At 38.6% G+C, this 21882-nt stretch overlaps 2 protein-coding genes across 11 annotated transcripts in view; one reads left to right on the forward strand and one right to left on the reverse strand.

The window, feature by feature from the left end:
* The window catches only part of FBXO22 (F-box protein 22), a 28060-nt gene extending 26007 nt beyond the window's left edge, over positions 1 to 2053 (forward strand). Inside the window, exon 7 of the mRNA XM_037502046.1 lies at positions 1604 to 2053. Coding sequence (XP_037357943.1) covers positions 1604 to 2021 — 418 coding nt within the window. The 3' untranslated portion in view covers positions 2022 to 2053. The remainder of the gene's footprint in view (positions 1 to 1603) is intronic.
* A 1769-nt stretch (positions 2054 to 3822) lies between these two features.
* Positions 3823 to 21882, reverse strand: part of NRG4 (neuregulin 4) — a 128976-nt gene continuing 110916 nt past the window's right edge. For 9 of the 10 annotated variants that reach the window (XM_054699948.1, XM_054699935.1, XM_054699932.1 and 6 more), the window contains 2 exons: positions 21041 to 21120; positions 3823 to 4414 (listed from right to left, as the gene is read on the reverse strand). In XM_054699948.1, the coding sequence (XP_054555923.1) occupies positions 4386 to 4414; positions 21041 to 21120 (109 nt within the window). In that variant the 3' untranslated portion in view covers positions 3823 to 4385. Of the gene's footprint in view, positions 4415 to 13363; positions 13394 to 21040; positions 21121 to 21882 lie in introns of those variants that run through there. The other variant, XM_054699956.1, reaches the window with a different exon arrangement.

Consider the following 21882-nt stretch of genomic DNA (forward strand, 5'->3'; position numbering starts at 1 on the left):
TATCAATAGCATAAGTAGAGATTATCAGAAGCAGGAAAATGTGAATACCCTCGTCTCCCTTCTCTCCTACTCCCCAGATACTTCCTGCAAACACTTACTTGTTTAGTGTTTGGATCCAGCAAGAAGTATCTGCAAAACCATTGTTAAGTCACCCCGGTTTTGATCTCCTGCCAGGTAGTCTCCCTAATGGACCAGGGATAGTAGATTGCCAAAGTCAAGATCCCCGGACTACCAATGGGGGAAAGAAAGCCAAGTGCATTCAATTTAAAGCAATAAGATATCCAACATTGGATTTCGTGCATATATACACCAGTTCTTGATAGTTATTTATGTTATTTCCCCACTTGTACAATTTTCCCTCTTTACCTTTAAATTATACATAAAAATAGCACAGTAGTGCTTTTTTTAATATATAACTTAACTCTGAAATGCCAATGTCTTTCTCAGACATAAAACATCTGGGGTGCTAGCCTGTTGGCATATCATTTAATTTTTATTATACCCAAATACACTCCCACTCATTTTTCCTTAGAGGACACATTCATCTTAATCTGTCATTGGGTAAGAAAAGCCAGTGAGTAAATCAGTGCTCCATTTTAATCATGTTCAGATTACTACACACACACACACCCCGAAAAAAAAAAAGAATAAAAAATTGATTCAGTTAAGAGATTGACATGCTGCAGTTGTCCACCAGAGAGGAAATAAAGGAACAGCAGGGCACTTAAGAAAATGGATTCTGCCCCTAAAAAACCAGTTTTGCCACCAACAAGTCTCATCTCAGTCACTCTACTTAAGTCTTTTCACCCCAATATAATCTTAGATTAGCTAAATGTAAGTTACTTATTTGTCTCTCCCTTACCACCCCATGGGTGTCACTGATTTAGCTTTATAACTGTATTGATACTGAATATATATTTTTAGTAAGGATAAAATATTTTAAAATAAAAATAGGCAAATACAAATGAAAAGAAAATGTGTTTTTACCTGCACATAAATTGAATTCTCGGATCAAAGGATTAAATAAGACATGGAGCAATGTAATCAGTCACATTTCCATATGGAGCAAACAACATAAAGCTAAAACTTCTGGAATTATAGATTCTTAGTAAAACTATCCTCTGTGATTGAATTTTAATACACCTTTTAAAGAATTTGACAGCTGGAGTCGGGGTGAGATACAAAGATAGTATACTAGAAAATGTACTAAAAAGTTTCATTTAATAGAGACAATCATGTGTGTGAATAAAATTGTAAGGTTTCTCTTAAGGGAGTGATAAAGGTAATGATACTCTGTTTTGAAAACCCATGCTGGATTTTACAAATCTTTGTCGAGATGCATTTGCTGCTTTGTGTTTGTGACTGAACAGATAGTTGCTTACTTTGCCATAGATTTCTGCCTTCTACATTACTTAAATGTACTAATTTTCAGTAGTTTAATTTTTAATCTTTGTTATGATCCTCTTGTTGGGGAGAGTGAGCCTTAGACTAGCTGCACGCTGCTAAGGTAAGCTGCTCCCAACCAGTGAGTCAGAGGATTTCTGTCTTCTCTTACACTGTGAAATACACTGCCTCCTTTTTAGTTTCTAACTGAATTTTACAGGACCCCTCTGGATATTGATGCCACTGGTGTGGTTGGACTGTCATTTAGTGGGCACCGAATCCAGAGCGCCACTGTGCTTCTCAACGAGGACGTCAATGATGAGAAGACTGCCGAGGCTGCCGTGCAGCGCCTGAAAGCAGCCAACATTCCAGAGCACAACACCATCGGCTTCATGTTCGCATGTGTTGGCAGGGGCTTCCAGTATTACAGAGCCAAGAGGAATGTAGAGGCTGATGCATTTAGAAAGTTTTTTCCTAGTGTTCCTTTATTTGGCTTCTTTGGAAATGGAGAGATTGGATGTGATCGCATAGTCACTGGGAACTTCACACTGAAGAAATGTAATGAGGTGAAGGATGATGATCTCTTTCATAGCTATACCACAATAATGGCACTCATTCACCTCGGGTCACCCAAATAGAGCCACCTGTAAAAGGGCTTTCACATATGTAATTTGGGGGACTCTACATTTTCCAGAAAATGGAAAACTGGGATGTGTGTATTTCAAACAAAAGTAATTTTTTATGTATCTGTTTTGTAGCTTTGACACTCTAAAGATTTATGTTGAGATTGTTTTTTTAATATATGAGATGAAGGACAACTTTGTAATGTAAGGTTATACAGACCCAGAGTTGAGCTCTTGTATCAGGCACAGCAGCCTGGTTATGGCTGTCGCACCAGATGTCGCTGCTAGGGACAGGGCTTGCCGTGTCCTCTCCACAGGGGGCTGAGGAGGGCTCGTGTGTAGGCTGGAGACTGAGACAGACATTCCATGACTACCTCTGAATTGTTGGGTGATTTTTTTAGCAGAATCATGTAGACATGTTTTTCTCCCTTAGTAAAGGAGAGAAGTAGGCAATGGTATCATTCTCGGCTTTACAGTTTTACCAGTTTTTTAGAAACTAACAAATGTATTGACTTTTTACTTACTTGGTAAAAATTAAAGGACTATTTTTGTTTTAGTACTCTAAAGTTGCATAGTCAAATAAATTGCCAAGGCTAATTAGTATTTTATCACTTTACAAGGAAAGAAAATTTCCTTTTCCCTCAATAAAAAATTGTTAAAAGGAAATATTTTTTCCACCTTGTTCTATGTGGTAAATTGGCAGACCAAACAACTATATCACCTTATTTTGGTTTTGATACCAATAAAGTATACATCAGAAATTCAATTCAGATAATGTTTTGTATTTCATTGCTTTTGGTGAGTGAATAAAGGAAATAAAGTAATTATTCAGAAACCAGACTAGCAGGTATTTATCAGTTACTACATTCTGGCTTATTCTCAGGAGAATGACTTTCATGTTCAGGTTTCTAATTATGCAGATATTTAAATGAGATTTTTTCAGAGAGTACTGACATCTTGCCTTTTCATATAATGAGAGAACTTTTGATATTTATCCAGGAATATGTCTCCCAGAACAAAGACCACATTCCCACTCTCCCTTGCAAATCACTTACCTTCTGCCCAGTGAAATGTAAGGGGAAGTACATGGTGTTCAAAATAGTGTGAATGGTTTTTCCCTCTTTCTTGACACCATTGCAGAGAACAGGCCACAAAGCCCACTTGAACTCTACATAAGAGCCAGCACCCCATCATGGAAGGAGATTGCAACAGAAGAGCCTGGGTATTTACACTCTTGGTGAAATGCTGCCATAATTAGCCTGAAATACTTACCTCCCTCCACAGGATCTTACCAGACAGAAGTGTTAATTTCTGTCTTGCCTAAGCCGCATACCCCAACCCTCACCCCTTGTTACAGTTCGTGTTAGCATATGCTGCTAATACAGTATAACTAATAAATGGTATTTTTTTGTAATGGTCAGTGCTTGTAACAGGACAATAGAAAACTTGTAAGACAAGTAAAGTATTAACATTCCTGTTTTTCTATTTTTATGACTTTTTTTCCATTTACCATAAAAAAATTTTTCTCTTGCAATTTATAAAATCATTTTTTATGGTTATTCTGTATCTTACAAATTCCAAACAAAAGTTTGTCATAGAACTTTAAATATTTAGACATTTCTATTTAGCTATTAATTTTTCTGTTACCAAGTAGATAATACCTCAAAAATTGAATTCTTGGATATGCTTACATAGCATCAAAGGAATATTTCATAAATTTTCTTTGTCCCTGATGTTATCCAGAGTTGTGTGAATAGCAGAGAAAAGGGATTTTTGAAAATGAAAGTAGGAACAAAAGAAACCTGAAGTTCAAAGGATTATTTTATTTTTTTCAAGTGAAGACCCTCTTTCCAAAGGAGTCTGCTACTGGGCCATTTCACAAAATATTGGAGAAAAACAAGGGGGTTCTTAGAGGTCAATCTTCAGGGTTGTTAGGAACAATGAATTTATTTAGCTGTAAGGGTTGGTGCAGATTATAAAGGGGAGAAGAGGCTCAGTAAAGGAAATCTTGGGTATAAGACCAGTAATAAACACATTGTGCACAGTTACGGAATCTACACTGACCTATACTAATGAAGGGGAATCCAGTAGTCCCCTTGCAAAGATCTCTCAACTTTGCTTAAACCTGGATCGTTGGCAAATATATCAGCTTCTTCACCTAGTAAGAGAAGCCATACAGCAAGTTTTGCCACTGATTTATAATGCATATTTATCAAGTAAACACAAAAAGTTAAATGTCCAAATCCACAAAAACTTTCAAGGAAAAAACCTTTTATAAACACTGCACACACATAGTATAACCTAGATTAGTGTTACCATAAATTTTCATAAAACTCCAAATCCTCTTGATTGGAAATTGTGAGATAACTGACGTGATTTTCATCTGTAGAAAGTCTGCTTAGTGAGCCCTAAAATAATAAAACAGTATGTATTAGTAATAACATCCTTGTTAAGCAAACAAAATTAACATCTATACTCTAAAGGGTGTTTTACCAGAAAGTTATTTTAATGTTGGCTTAATAGAATTAGATACTTGTAAAACATATTTTTGTTTTAGATGTTTCATTCCTATCCTATGCCACAATTAAGTTACAAGAATATATGTTACCGTAAAGGGGAAAACATTGGCAGAAGCAATGAGTTTTTGGGTACTAAGAGCAGATGGGGCATTTTCATTTCACAAATAGCTCATACAAGTTATTCTCCAGTACCTGTCACAACCAGCAAGAAGGTAAGACTGATAACTGCAAGAAATTGGAAGAAAATATACTGATAGATTTTAAATGCAAATGACCAGATTGAGAAATTTGAGACCAAATCTCACTAACCAAAGTTCTGTTACCATACATATATCTAAAACTTCTGTTTTGTCATGATACCAGGATTTCAGACAGAAATAAAACAGTTGACCTAAACGATGCCAGCAAAATGGTAGACTAGGATGCAACGATCTTTTGCTCCCCCATAGAAACATAAGAAAGAAGAAAAAAAGCAGGGGCCTCCCTGGTGGCCTATGGGTTAAGTCTCTGCTAGCATCACTGTGGCCTCAGTTGGATCCCTGGCCACACGGCGTAGGAGACCTCTCCTGTCTTGCCCAGCGTTCCCCTTAGTGTATTTCAGTAAAATTCACCTGTTCCTCTCCCTATTCTGTCTCTGGTGAATCCTCTCACCCTGCCCACGCACACACACACACCTCTGGCATGCACCCCAGTTCTATGTAAAAATAGAAAAAAAATTTTAAAGGCAATTGCCTGGACCACCATTGTTGGAATGCTAGGAAACAGTTTTATAGCATCCAAAATAATGCCCAGTAATGAAAAAGCATTTTTAAATGATGGGAAAGCTTTTGAACCTTTTACTCCATCTTGCTCTACCTCTCCCCAGCATGGTCAGTATTTTTTAGAGTAGCAGTCCCAGTTACTTCCCTCAAACCAGAAGAAGCTGAATAGGATTTAACTGCAATTTATTGTGTGTCTTTTCCAATCGTCTGGCTGATAGCTGAAGGACTTGGTTTTGCATAACTTGGAAATAAGACAGGAAAGGTGACAGACACTGCTTGTAAAAGCAAGGTGAGGGCCTCCCTGGTGGCGCAAGGAGTTGCGGCATGAGTTAGATTCCCAACTGGCCAGGGAGAAACCCACATGGCGAAGCAGACCTCTCCTGTCTCGTCCGCTGCTCCCCTCAGCAGTGTATTTTTTTTTTTTAATAGAGGCATGTTTTATTATTTATTTGTTTATTTGTTTATACATGCACTGGGTACAGTCAGAAGCGCGGGAGGGTGAGAGAATTCACCAGAGCCAGAGCGGGGAGCAGAGCAGGCAGAAGGACCGAAGTACACTGCTGAGGGGAGCAGCGGGCGGCAGGAGAGGTCTGCGCGCCATGTGGGACCCTCCTCTGGTGGCCGGGAGCAGCCGGGGATTGAACCAGAGCCGCAGAGGCCGCGGGCAGCTTGGCAACCCAGCGCTCAACCACTGCGCCACCGGGGAGGCCCTCAGCAGTGTATTTCAGTCCTTCTGCCTGTTCTGCTCCCCGCTCTGGCTCTGGTGAATTCTCTCACCCTCCTGCGCTTCTGACTGTACCCAGTGCTTGTATAAATAAATCTTTTTAAAAAGAAGTGTTAAAAGCACACAGACACACACACGTAAAACAAAAGGATATAAACAGTTAAATAAAAGTGTTACAGGGCCTCCCTGGTGGCGCAAGGGGTTAAGATGCAACCTAATAAAGCTGTCCTCATCCTCTGCATTGTGAGTTCGACCCCCGGCCAGGGAGCAACCCACATGGCGCCGCAGACCTCTCATGACTCACCTGCTGCTCCCCTCAGCAGTGTCTTTCAGTCAGTCTGCCTGTTCTGCTCCCCACTCTGTCTCTGGTGGATCCTCTCTCACACACACCCCTCCCCCGTATCTCTGGCCTGTACCCCAGCTCTTGTATGCATAAATAAATAATTCTTAAGAAAAAGTAGCAAAGTGACTACAGACTCAGTTACCTGAGGCAAGAAATTATGGATAGGCCACATATGACCCAGAAAAGCTGGGGTAAATCTCTTGGATTTGGACAATTAAAAGGAGCTGTTTACCAAGGGATCTAAGATGTCATATAATGCCCAAGCAACATACATGCCCAGGCAAAAATGCATGCTCAGAAAAGACCGAATACCTTAAGCTTTTACTTTGGTCTGAAACCTAGACTCAGCAAGCCTAGTACTGGAGGAATGCCCTAGCACTCAGCTAATCTGCAAGTCCAAGAACTCTGGCATTCAAGGAAATCTGTCAAAACAGCCAAACATAGATGAAAAGAATACAGGCGTCAATGATGCACTCCAGAGGTAGTCTTTGTAAAATTTGTTTGGAAAAGTCTGAAAATAAGTATACAACTTTCAGCAATAAAAACAAAAAACAAGGCCTATAAACCTGGTGATGAGGTTCATAGACAGAACTAATCATATCACAGTAATGATATACCCAATTTTCAAAAGAAAAAATCATAAGGTATACAAAGAAACAGAGAAAGCCTGTCCAAAAAATAAATAAATAGAAACTGGCTCTGAGCAGGGCACACATTGAATTTAATAGTGACACACTTTAAAATATGCTCAAATAAGTAATGCAAGTCAGGCAGAGGGACAAAAATTAGAATATCAACTATTTAAAAAAAAACAAATTCTGGACCCACAGAAGCACAGAAACATTTCTACTGGAGGAGTTTAATGGCACATTTGACCAGGAAAAAGCACAACTGAAGTTAGACTATATAACTTCAGGAGCAGAAGCAAAAGTAAATAGTCTTAAGAGATTTGTTAGACACCATCAAATAGAACAAGGAATGCATTGTGGGTGTGCCATAAGCACACAGAATCTCTATGAAAACTTCATAGAGATTACTTGAAATAATGGCCAAAAGCCAGCTTAGAATCAAGATATGAATGTACATATCAAGAAACTTAAATAGGGTACACTCAAAAGAGATACACACCAAGATACACCATCAAACTATCCAAAGCTAAAGAGAAACTTCAAAGCAGCAACAATGAAAAGGCTTATCATATTCAAGATCTTTACAATGATCAGATTTCTTATCAGAAACTTAGGAGACCATAGGCAATGGTTTGATATATTCAAAGTGTTCTTCAAAAACTCAACTAAATGACTAAATGACCTCCAAATATGAAGGAGAAATGAAAACTACCAGATAAAAGTTGGTGGAGATTTAGACCAGTGGACCTGCTCTCCAGGCAATGCTAACAGCAGTTCTTCAGGCTGGAATGAAAGGACAGCACACAGGAACTTGACACAGTATGAAGAAATAAAAGATTTTTAGTAAAGGTATACATGGGAAGTTATAAATGCTAGTATTATGACTTTGATGTTTATACTTGTAACTAATACATTTGTGTAGGTTTTCATATACATAACTGCTAAAAGATGTAATTTTGTGACCAGTAACTAAAAGGGGGTGAGAAAGAATTATATAAGAGCAAAGTTTTCATATGTTATTGAAATTTAAGTGGCATGAATTAAAATCAGTGTTACTACTCTAGGATGTTAAATACAATCCTCATGGCAACCACAAAGAAGGATCTACTCAAAAAAGAAGTGGAAAGAGGAATAAAATGCTTCACTACAAAAAGTCAACTAAACACAAAGATGATACTAACACAGAAAATGAGGAACAACCTCAGGAACATCTTTAAAGACTCAACACCAAAGCAGTGATAGTGAAGGCCAAGATAAACAGCTGGGACTACATCAAATTAAAGAGCTTCTGCACAGCAAAAGAGACAATAACAGAAACAAAGAGAAACCCCACCCACTGGGAGAACATTTTTGCACCCAACACTAATGATAAAGGACTGATCACAAAAATCTACAAAGAGCTGAAGAGACTCAACAAAAACAAAGTAAATAATCCAGTCAAAAAACGGGCAGAGCTAAAAAAACTTCTCTGAAGAAGAAATGGAAATGGCCAACAGGCTTATGTAAAAATGTTCAACATCACTTGTGATCAGAGAAATGCAAATCAAAACCACAATGAGAGGGCCTCCCCTGGTGGCACAGCGGTTGAGTGCTGAGCTGCAAAGCTGCCGGTTCGATACCCGGCCACCGGTGAGGGTCCCACATGGCACACAGACCTCTCCTGCCGCCCGCTGCTCCCCTCAGTGTGTATCACCCGTCTGCCTGTTCTGTTCCCCGCTCTGGCTCTGGTGAATTCTCTCACCCTCCCGCGCTTCTGACTGTACCCAGTGCTTGTATAAATAAATAAATATTTTTTTAAAATCTTAAAAAAAAAAAAACTACAATGAGATACCATCTTACACCAGTGAGAATGGCACATATTAAAAAAACTAGCAACAGGGCCTCCCCTGGTGGCCCAGCTGTTGAGCGCTGGGCTGTGATGCTGCCTGCAGCCTCTGCAGCACGGTTTGATCCCCGGCTGCCAGCGAGGGTCCCACAAGGCGCACAGACCTCTCCTGCCGCGCCCACTGCTCCCCTCTCAGCAGTGTATTTTTTTGTCAGTCTGCCTGTTCTGTTACCTGCTCTGGCTCTGGTGAATTCTCTCATCCTCCCGCACTTCTGACTGTACCCAGTGCTTGTATAAATAAATAAATAAATCTTAAAAAAAAAAAAAAACAAAAAAAAACCTAGCAACAACAAATGTTGGCGAGGATGTGGAGAAAAAGGAACTCTCCTGCATTGCTGGTGGGAGTGCAAGCTGGTCCAACCACTAGGGAGAGCTGTGTGGAGATTCCTCAATCTGCTAAAGATGGCGCTTCCATATGATCCAGCAATCCCACTCCTAGGTATTTACCCAAAGGACACAGAAACATTAATTCAAAAGCGCACCTGCACCCCCATGTTTACAGCAGCACTGTTTACAACAGGTAAGCTATGGAAACAGCCCAGATGCCCAAAAAATAGATGACTGGATCAAGAAGATGTACATATACATAATGGAATATTACTCAGCAATCAACATGGATGGAGCTGGAAGGGATCATGCTCAGCGAAATAAGCCAGAAAGAAAAAGAAAAATACTGGATGGTCTCACTCATAGCAGGAATTTAGAAAACCTAAATAAGGGACCAGGAAAAAGACTAACTGCAGTAAAGTAAAAGTGAAAATCAACAAGCAACTATAAACCTACAGGAGGGTGTAGGTTTATACACTCCACACTACGGGAGGATGAGGGGGATGGATTAGAGTTAAAATGGTGGGGTGGAAATTGTAGGAGGAATATAACTAAGATGAAAATGCATACATTGTGCAAAAATGAAAAATAATGGAAAAAATACATAAAATAAAATATTAAAAAAAGAAAACGAACAAAAAGACTAAGGCATTTAGAAAACAGAAAAATGACAGTTGATTCTTGACACACACCTGAAACTTCTACAGCAATGTTATTTCAGTAAGAAATGACTACTAAAAAAAAATTTAAATGAATTAAATGCCATTCAAAAGACAAAGACTGGTGAAATGGACTTTAAAGTATGATCTAAATATATGCTGTCTGTAAGGGACTGACTTCAGATACAAAGACACAAACTGGTTGAAAGTAAGAAAATGGATAAAGATACTCATGCAAACACTAACCAAAACACAACAGAGATGGCCATATAGGTATCAGACAAAACAGACTTTGGTTACCAGAAACAAAAAAAAACAGTCTACATTAATAAAAAGTCCAATCAAAGATATAATAAACATTTACATATTTAATAATGGATGCTTGAAGAATATTAAGCAAAACACAACAAAGCAAAACCTATGGGATGACAAAAGCAGTGTTAAAGGGGATTTAGTTTGTATCAATGCTTATCTTTAAAAAAAAAACCCTCAAATTTACAATTTAAGGAACTAGAAAAAGAATGACCTCAACCCAAACCTTGTAGAAGAAAGATTATCAGTGAGATACCAAAATTGAGAATAGAAAAACAAAAAGGAATTCGAAATTCAAACCCTCCAAAAAGACTGACAGAATGGAATCCTGACTAAATCAAGAAAAATAAAAGAGATTCAATTTAGTAAAGGCTGGATAAAGTGGGTAGGAGAGGGGAGGTACTACTAACAATTCTACAGAAATAAACCATAACTAGAAAGGAGAGTCAATCAGCAATCACAAACTTCCCAACAAAGAGAAACCCTGCAGCTAAGGAATTCACTGGTCAGTTCTACCAAATGTTTAAAGACAAATAATACCCTTTCTCAAACCTCCAGAAATTTCAAAAGGAGAGGACACTTTCTAATACATTCTTTAAAACCAGCATCACCTTGATACCAAAGTCAGACAATGACAGTGAGTCCCAGCGCGAGTTAGGGTTAATTAGGCAGCTTCAGGGACAGTGCAGGCAGGGACTTCAGGAGCATTAAAGAGGCTTCTGAGATGAGGGCAGGAAATTCTAAGAAGTGCTAACAGAAACATACTCCAGAGATGAAGTCAGGAAATCCAGGAGGACTAAATAAAGACAGTAAAACTTGAGAGATTACTTGGACAGGGAGATAAAAGCTGGGACTAGAAGAAAGAGCCAGTCATAAAATAGGATGACGTGATTTTAGTATAGAGAAAAAAGGTTTAAATACTCCTAGATATGGGCCCACAAGGGCTTCCTTGCCTCTCCCAAGTACAGCGTACCTCACTTCCTTTAAATAAAACCTTTCTTAAAGTATGTTTGTCTCTGCTCATTAAAATGTTGGCAAATTCCTTTTTACGGCTTCTGGGACAAGAACCTGTGGTGGTCCAAGGGCTAAATTAACAGCGCACACTGGCATCAACAACACAAGAAAAGAAAGCTAAAAATATCCCTGATGCAAAAATCCTAAAGGAAAAACATTAGCAAAGTGAATTCAATGTGCAATGAAAGCTGTCTACACTATGACCAAATAGATTTTATTTCTGCAGTGCAAGGATGGTACATCATGTACTACATCAGCAGAATAGAAAGCATAAACACATGCACCGATGCAAAAAAAAAAGAATTTGACAAAATCCACCAGTCTTCTAAAAATAAAATCCAATAACCCGGAAGGAAACAACACAGTAAAGACCATATATGAAAATCTAACAACCAACATCATACTCAGTGGGGAAAGAATTAAAGCTTTTCCTCTAAGGTCAGCAACAAGACAAGGATGACAGTTAGTGCTTTTTTTAATTCAACACAGTAGAAATCCTCGGCACAATTAATCAAGAAGACACTGAAACTGGAAAGAAAGAAGTAAAATGATCTCTGTTAATAGAGTACATGATCTTATATCTAGAAACACTAATGATCCTACACAAAAAAAAGTTAGATCTAACAAATGAATTCAGCAAAGAACTTTTTCATTTATCAGTTTTTAATGAAATTGCATATAAGTCTACTTTATTACTGCATCTTCTCAATTGTTTCTTCCTTGTCTATGCCCTTTCTCTTTCCTATTTGGTGAGATCTGGCTTTGGTGTTCCAGGATCTTTTTGAGGAATCACCAGTTTTTAGCATAATGGCAGCCAACGAGCTAGGATAAACGCCTGCACGAACGGGTGTGCCACTCACCTTCTCCTGCCACACTCGTCCAAGTAGATGGCATCTGTCTTCCCGTAAGCCTGGGCTACTGTGTCATACTGTTGTGTCGTCACACAACCTGAACTCAGTGTCTTTCTAAATGGACATAGATTGGACACTACTTCTGCTTCAGCTCTTTGGAAAGAGGAGGAGACAAGATATTCCTAAAAATTGGGGATGTCTTTTACGGTTCTTGCTGCTGGTGCTTCAGTGATGGCCACAAAAGGGCAATTCAGCAAAGTTTAAAAAAAATGGAGAAATTGTGGCAAAGGGGGGCATATGAGAACTCTGTATTACCAATTTTTCTGTAAATCAAACTTTAGTAAGATTTTATGAGGCAACCGCATCGTAGGTAACAAGACAAGTATCAACTAATACATAAAGATTGAAATCATACCAAGTATCTTCTTTGACCACAAGGCATCAAACTAGAATTAACTATGAAAAGAAAGCAAGGAGCTAACTTTTTTTGTGGAATATATGTGGAGAAACCAAACAAAAGGTCAAGAGAAAGTCAAAACTAGCAAGCTGACCACAGATCTGAGGTATACATCAAGGAAGGGGGGTTAAGGCGATATGAAAACAGGGGAGGGGGCCACCCTGCTGGCCCAGAGACTAAGTCTCTGCGCTATCACAGTATCACTGCTACAGCCTGAGTTCAACCCCCAGCCAGGGAGCTATACACATGGCGCAGCAGACCTCTCCTGTCTCTCCCATTGCTCCCCTCAACAGTATTTCAGTAGAGCCTGTTCTGCTCCCCACTCTGTCTCTGGTGAGATCTCTCACCCTACTCCCACCCCCTGTAACTCTGGCCTGCACCCCAGCTCTTTTACATAAAAATGAAAAAAAAAGGGAAGGGAAGTACATAAGGAAACATCACAATGGTTCATGAGTGAAATGGCAGCATAAAAACTATGGGGACTATGACAATGTAAGAAAATAATTAGTAATTAAAAAAATGATCTAGAAGTAGCCATCTTCATCTATCAATGCTTTTCTTTTTTTCATCTTTTCTGTGTTGTGAGAAAATTTGCCTGATTGCTTTAACACACTAGCTTGCTGGAAAAAATTACATTCAAAGCACTATAACTTCCAAATATTGACATCATTACCCTATTTACCAGTTGTGTATGAGCTAATATTTGTTACAGAAACACATGCCTTGCAGCAGAATAGACTGTGTCTTGGTATCACAACTTACTTAGGAGGAAAGTCTTATTAGGAGGGAAGGAAGAGTTAAATTTCCTTTTAGTTTCTTTTACCTTATGGTGTTTCATTGTCTGCCTTTATGAGAAAAAAGCAATGATTTGGTTCAATTGGGTATTTCCTCAATGTCCTCCCTGACCTAAGGGAAATGACAAATGAGATTTTTTCCTCCATCTTAATTTTGATTTATATGCACACATTATCTACACATCTTTCTTACCAACTTATATAAACCTGCCCCATTTTTTGCGATGTACAGGGTTGAGGTGAACTTGCCTAGACTACCCAGACAAATTAGCATGCTTCCCTACTGCTCCTTGGCATCCCTGCTTAGGGGAGAAGTCCGTTAATCAGTGAGTGTGCCCTGCCACATCTCACATAAGTAAGCACCTGCCCCTGCCTTTTCTACTTCCCTATTTTCAGTGTCACCCAAAGTTCTAACAAGCTTGATGATCTTTTAAGATGTTACAAAGTATACAGGAGTCGATAAAGGTGAAAGAACAAGTCACTCTTTATAGCAATGAGCAAGTGATGACAAGAAAACAGAAGAAAATATCAAAGAAACACAAAGACTGAAAGAACCTGTGGCTGGTGAGGGCTATTTAGTGTAGGGGCAAAAATTCCCTCTCTAGCCAACAAGCACTGAGGTCATCACCCACGTCCATGGAAGCTCAGATGGTGTGCAACACATGGGTCTGGGGTCTATAATCACCTGAGTTTAAATCCTTTTCCTACCTTCTAGATGTGTGATCTTAACATCTCTTAGCCCCATTTTCCTCATTGTAGGATGACAGGTGTGAAGACGACATGCCTGGCATGTGTAGGCATCGGATTCTCCTGGCCACATCACCACACTGGTCACTTTCCATGTGAAGAGTTGCACTTTCAGAACTGGGGCATTATCACAATCAGGCCTCCCCTGGTGGCGCAGCGGTTGAGCGCTGGGCTGCGAAGCTGCCCTCAGCCTCTGCAGCGCCGGTTCGATCCCCAGCCGCCGGCAAGGGTCCCACATGGCGTGCAGACCTCTCCTGCCGCCCGCTGCTCCCCTCAGCAGTGTATTTCGTCAGTCTGTCTGTTCTGCTCCCCACTCTGGTGAATCCTCTCACCCTCCCACTCTTCTGACTGGACCCAGTGCTTTATGAATAAATATATCTTTAAAAAAAGAACTGGGGCATTCTCACAATAGGGAAGGTACATAATTACAATCTAAGCATATCAGGACTCTAGGTTGTGAGTTTCCTTATTGAACAAATTAGAAAGACTGCCTAGGGAGGTTTGTATTTCAGATGTGCGTTAAGTGACATGAACCAACCTATCAGAGGGTCGCTGAAAAAACAAGGAAGACTATATGGTGTTGTGCAGTGGGAGTTTCTTGGTGAAGATAGGTCATAATAAATTTTAAAATAGAAGGTATATAGCATATTGTGATTTTCATAACATAATTAAGAACTAATGTCATTAAGTAAGTCCTAGTCCCCACAATCAACTTTATTTTCACTCTTGCTTTGCTCCTATTTATGCCCTTGCAGTTACTGACTAAGAAAATATATGTGGCCAGTGAGCTAATTTGGTGAATTATACCAATAACTTACATGGATTTTGCTCTTTGTTGTGACATCTTTTCTCTCTCCGTTTTAAAAACGTAGCAATTTAACACTTGATTTCCCAAACATTTTCCTAATTACACTAGAGCACCTCTATCTGGAAAGGCTTTATTATAAATCTGTCTTTATAAACAGAGTTAAAAGTGTTGTTTTGTGTGTGTGTGGTTTCTAAAAAATAATTGTTTTCCCCATCCATTGAACACTCTGAAAAAAAAAAAAAAATCCAAGAGGCAACTTGTTTGAGGAAAGATGCTGTTAGTGAATTGCAAGCAGGGGTACTTGTGCAGTCAAACTCTATATGGCAGTTGATCAAGTCCAACCGATCTAATTTTTTTCTTCATTGCCTATGATTTTCATGTCAAAACCAAGAAATCCTTCCCAAATCCAATTTCATGAAGCTTTTACCTTCTGTTTTCCTCCAAGAGTTTGATAGTTTTACTTTAATATTTATGTCTTTGATCCAATTTGAGTTAAATTTTGGATAAAGCATAAATAAGGTAAGGGTCCAACTTCACTTTTTTGCATGTGGACACCTAGCTTCCCAGAGTTGTTGAAAAACTGATGGGTTTTAAAGACTTTACTGAAATAAATTTACAAATTATATACATTCACCTTTTTAAATTACACAATTCAACACATTTTAATAATTTATAGTTCTACAACTATCACTACAACCCACTCACGGATCTCTCAGGGGAGAATGTAATCATCCCCCTTCCAACTTCTAGTCCTAGGTGCAACCACTTAAATATTCAAGGTTCATCCACATTATATTGTACCCTATTATAAATGCAGTCATACAATTTGTGGTCTTCTGTGGCTGTATCACTTAGCATAATGGAAATTTACCCACATCATAGCATGTATTAGTACTTTTCTCCTTGTTTTAGCTGATTAGTACTTTATTTCATGGACAGTCCATCTTCTGCTTATCCATTGACTAGCAGATGGACACTTGGATTATTTCCACTTTTTGGTTGTAATGAATAATGCCACTAACAACATTCACAATTCAAATCTGTAATTTTCATTTATTTGGGGTAGGTATCCAGGTGGGGGAGGGGGGAGAATGCAGGGTGATATATGTTTAACTCTTTAAGAAACTGTTTAAAACTCTAAAATACCTTAAAATGCTATCAGCAATAGATTCCAGTGTTCCCACATTTTTAAAGTTTTTTTTTAAAGATTTATTTATTTATATAAGAACCGGGGTACAGGCCAGAGGCACAGGAGGGTGAGAGGATTCACCAGAGACAGAGTGGGGAGCAGAACAGGCAGATCTACTGAAATACACAGCTGAGGGGAGCAGAGGGCGACACAGCAGAGGTCTGCTGTGCCAAGTGGACCCCTCCCTGGCTGGCTGGGAATTGAACCCACATTGCAGAGGCTGCAGACTGCTTCACAGCGCTGCACTCAACCTGCTGTGCCACCAGGGAGGCCCTATTCCCACATTTTGACCACTAGATGTTAACATTTTTGATTACAGCATGTTAGTAGGTGTTAAGTATACCACTTTACACTTATCTTAATGTGGTTCACATTTCCATCACCCTAATAATTAATGATGTCAAGTATCTTTTTGTGTGCATATTGGCTAGTTTATATATTTTATCCCCCCACCCACCCATTTCCTCTTCTTTTTTTTTTTAAGATTTATTTATTTATTTATACAAGCACTGGGTACAGTCAGAAGCGCGGCAGGGTGAGAGAATCCACCACAGCCAGAGGGGAGAGCAGAGCAGGCAGACTGACGAAGTACACTGCTGAGGGGAGCAGCAGGTGGCAGGAGAGGTCTGCGCACCATGTAGGAACCTTGCCCAGTAGCCCGGGATCGAACCCGTGCTGCAGAGGCTGCGGGCAGCTTCGTAACCCAGCGCTCGACCACTGTGCCACCAGGGAGGCCCCCATTTCCTCTAATTGTGCATTGCCTGGAAACTCTCCACTAGTAATGGAACTGAATAGAAAATCCAGAAATAAACCCACAGATTTATGGTCAACTAATCTTTGACAAAGGAGCAAAGAATATGCACTGGTGCAAAGAAAATTTGTTCAATAAATGGTGCTGGGAAAACTGGGTCGCTACATGCAGAAGGATGAAACTTGACTACTACCTCACACCATGCACAAAAACCAACTCAAAATGGATTAAAGAACTAGACATAAGACCTGAAACCATAAAATATATAGAAGGAAATATAGGTGAGACACTACATGACATGCACCTCAAAGACATCTTTACAGACGCCTCACCCAAAGCAGTGATAGTGAAGGCAAAGATAAACAGCTGGGACTACATCAAATTAAAGAGCTCCTGCACAGCAAAAGAAACAATAACAGAAACAAAGAGAAACCCCACCAACTGGGAGAACATTTTTGCACATAACACTAATGATAAGGGAATGATCACAAAAATCTACAAAGAGCTGATGAGACTCAGCAAAAACAAAGAAAATAATCCAGTCAAAAAATGGGCAGACGAACTAAAAAGAAACTTCTTTGAAGAGGAAATGCAAATGGCCAACAGGCATATGAAAAAATGTTCAACATCACTTGTAATCAGGGAAATGCAATCAAAACTACCATGAGATACCACCTCACACCAGTGAGAATGGCACATATTAAAAAAACTAGCAACAACAAATGTTGGCGAGGTTGTGGAGAAAAAGGAACTCTCCTGCATTGTTGGTGGGAGTGCAAACTGGTCCAACCACTATGGAGAGCTGTGAGGAGATTTCTTGACCTACTAAACATAGAGCTTCCATATGATCCAGCAATTCCACTCCTAGGTATTTACCCAAAGGACACAGAAACATCAATTCCAAAGAGCACCTGCACCCCTATGTTTATAGCAGCTCTATTTACAATAGCTATGCTTGGAAACAACCCAAATGCCCAAAAATAGATGACTGGATCAAGAAGATGTGGTACATATACACCATGGAATATTACTCAGCATTCAAAAAAGATAAACACATGCAATTTGCAGCAACACGGATGGAGCTGGAAGGGATCATTCTCAGTGAAATAAGCCAGAAAGAAAAAGAAAAATACTGGATGGTCTCACTCATAGCAGGAATTTAGAAAACCTAAATAAGGGACCAGGAAAAAGAATAACTATAATAAAAAAATCAAAATCAACAAGCAACTATAAACCAGAGACACACTACAGGGTGGTGGGGAGAGGAGGGATTGGTGTCAAAATAAGGAGGGTGCAATTTTATGGGGAATATAACCAAGATGAAAATGCATACATTGTGCAAAAATGAAAACTAATGTAAGAAATATATAAAAAATAAAATAAAAAAATAAAAAATTTCAAAAAGTCTCTATCGCTGTATCACTATGGACATTGCATTGTAACATTATATAAGTTTCAGGTTTTCATAGCTAAGAATCAACATATGTATACTACATTAAGTTCACCTCTAACTTTTGAATACATGATATATATTTATAATAACTTTAATGTTCTCTTGGTAATTCTCAGTTCTGGATCAGTTTCAATTTATTAATTTTTCTCATTTTTAAACATATTTCCTGCTTCTTTGCAGACTGCTAAATTTCCCTTTAAGTTTAACTTTGAATCTATTATATTTATTTTTACTAAAAATTTAAATTATTTCAAGTATACAATATGATGGTTGGATCTACATACACAAAGGAAAATGACTGCTACAATTGAATTAAAATATCCATCTCCTCACAGTTACCATTTTAATATATTTTGGTGAGGGAAAATTACTTGAAATCTACACATTAGCAAGCTTCCAGGATATAATACAGTATTGTTAAATATGGTCATAATTTTATACATTAGGTTTTTAGACTTATTAATCCAACCTAACTAACTTTGCATAATTTGACCAATATCTCCCCACTTTCCCCACCTCCGATCCCTGGTAACTACTGGGGTTCTTCTACTTCTTTCTCTGCTTCTCTGCAACTTTTTGTAGATTTCACAAGTAATGTGCAATATTTTTCTTTCTGCATCTGGCTGATTTCACCTAGCACAATGTCCTCCAGGTTCATCCATGTTGCAAATGGAAGAATTTCCTTTTTTAAAAAAATATTTTATTTTATATAATTCTTAATAACATCATTTTTCATTTTTGCACAATGTATGCATTTTCATTTTGGTTATATTATATAACTGCACCCCCCTTATTTTGACCCTAATCCTTCCTCTCCCCACCACCCTGTAGTGTGTCTCTGGTTTATAGCTGCTTGTTGATTTTGATTTTTACTTTGTATTAGTCTTTTTCCTGGTCCCTTATTTAGGTTTTTAGGAAGAATTTCCTTTTTAAGGAAATACTCATGTCCCATTATAGGTATACGTATGTACATACACACATTCTGTACATGTGTATGACTATTTCTTTATCCAGTCATCCATTGATGGACATTTACATTGTTTTACTATCTTGGCTATTATGAATAATATACAATAAACATGGGAGCACAGTTATCTCTTTGATGAACTGAATTCATTTCCCTTGGACATAAATACTCAGAAAAGGGATTGCTGTGACATATTATAGTTCTATTTTTAATATTTTGAAGAACCTCTATAATGGATGAACATATATTTCCACCAACAGTGTAAAGATTTCCCTTTTCTCCACATCCTTACCAATATACCATTTTGATAATAGCCATTCTAACAGAGGTGTGGTGGTATCTATTTGTGGTTTTGATTTACATCTCCATAATTATTAGTGATGTTGACACTTGTCATGTACCAATTGATTTTCACATGCTCATTCTTGTATCCTGCTACTTTACTGATTCATCATTCATTCTAATAGTTTTTTAATGGAGTGTTTATGTTTTCTACATGCATCTAGAAACAGTGATAATCTGACTTCTTCATTTCTAATATGAATTTTTTTTTCTTTCTGGGAAGTTGGACTGTTCCTGCTAATAATTCCAGTACTATGTTGAATGGAACTGATGAGGGTGGGCATCCTTGTCTTTATCTTAGGAAAAAAAGTCTTCAGTTTTTCCAATGATAATGTTAGCTGTGGAGTTTTCATAAATAAATTGTCCATGGTGTTGCTTCTCTTGTGATGATCATGTTTTTAATCTTTTATTCTGTTAGCGAGGTTGATGGATTTTCACATGTTAAGCCAAACTGGTAACATTTGAGCCAATATGAGATGTCAATTTTACTTGGGTTCTAGATTTTTGGGGTAGTACTGAGTTTCCATAGGGGATGAGTTAATTGGAAACAATTTGGTCTGTTCTGTTCTGGCTTTTCAGGTTTGTTAGGTAGAACAGAAGCAGTGCTAAATCTAGGGCTGACTATTCCCTGCTACTAGGGTAGCACTCTTCTGTGGACTCCACCATGGAGTCCCATGAAAAATGAGGATTTTAATCTTACTATTAGGAACAGGCACTTTTCCTGACCATGAGTGAGTACTGTTACTTTGCAATCTTTCAAGAGATTCTTCCCTAACCTCAAGAATTTTTCTTCTATATATGTGCGGATACTTGAACTGGACACTTGAACTACAAGCCTCTGGAGTTCTCTCTCTTTGCAGCTCTCTCTCTCTTCCAGTACTCAAAGAGGTATGGCCATTCTCAAGCTTTCTGGACTCAGCTTGCATCTTCACTGAGTGAGTTTGCCAGTCTCAGCCTGGGAACCCCCAATCTATGCCACGGCAGGACACTCTCTCTCTCTGAAGTAATTATCAGCACATCTGTCTGTTTTTAATCTCTTATAAATCATGATCCCTTTGTTTTCTGATGTCCAATGTCTTGAAAGCCATGGAGTTATGTATTATGCGCATTTATTTTTACTGTTCCCCATAGAAGGTAAGTCTAGTCCCTATTGTTTCATCTTTTCTCAAGATGCTTTTAAATGTTAACTGGTCTATAAGTTTCCCAAAGATTTGCCTGTTGTTACCAGTAAAAGTCCTCCTCTTCAAAGTACTTCTTCAGAAACAGTTGCTCACATTGTGTAACACACTGTAGCTTACAACTTTACTTCATATATTGAGATAACATGGTTTTCTTTGGAAAGAAAACTTATGAAATACTGATAATGAGGAATCTTCATGTGACAAAGGATGCTCAGTACAAAAGACAGAAAAATTTGTAAGGGCCAACCTTTTCTGGTTAAGTCCAAATCTCTACATGTAATCTCATTTAGGACTTTAAAATTGCATTTTGAATATACTCACCATGGTGGGCAGGGGCACTGCTTATCTCTACCAGGCTGTTATCATACTGAACTGAATCTGCCCTCGGAAGATGGCCTTTCCTGACAGTAAAAGAAGAAAGAAACACACAAGTGAAAGTAGGCAAGTGGAAAAATGAAAAGCTAGCTTAACTCAAACATTTGGAAGTTCATTTTCTTCTCCATAAATGCCCTTTTTCCCTTTATTTTTAATCAATTGATCATTTCTTATTTCATGTTGATCTTTCCTCTAGTCTGAAATTTTGTGCTTTATTAATTTTTCATTGCTACTCTAGACATTTTAATATTCTTTCTGACAGATCAAGGTCTCTCTGTAATGTGTATGTTCATCCTCCACCATGCAAGACCTCAGTCCACATTCACCATAATCCTGTTAACTTGTTACCCATTGTTGCCATGTATTTTAATTCCTCTTTCCAAAATACAGGACAGTATCATTGTTAAAAATTATGCAAGGCTTGGGCCTCCCCCGTAGGAGCAGTGCTATCTGCAGTGCAGGTTCGATTCCTGGCTGTCCAGGGAGATTCCTGCATGGGATATACCCGCATGGTGCAGCAGACCTCTCCTGTCTCGCCCGCTGCTCCCCTCAGCAGTGTATTTCGTCAGTCTGTCTGTTCTGTTTCCTGCTCTGTCTCTGGTGAATTCTCTCACCTTCCCACGCCTCTGGCCTGTACAGGCGTTGTATAAGTAAATAAATCTTTAAAAAAAAAAAAAAGAAAAGAAAGGTATACAAGACTTGTTTTGATTTATTCTCATATTGGTTTTCTCTGATTTTCTTTCTTGCATCTCACATATGCAAAAGGATTTATTTCCTTTGGCCGAGAT

This window comes from Talpa occidentalis, unplaced genomic scaffold, assembly GCF_014898055.3.
Source record: "Talpa occidentalis isolate TD23 unplaced genomic scaffold, MPIMG_talOcc4v2.1 talOcc4.11, whole genome shotgun sequence".
In the NCBI taxonomy this organism is placed as follows: Eukaryota; Metazoa; Chordata; class Mammalia; order Eulipotyphla; family Talpidae; genus Talpa; species Talpa occidentalis.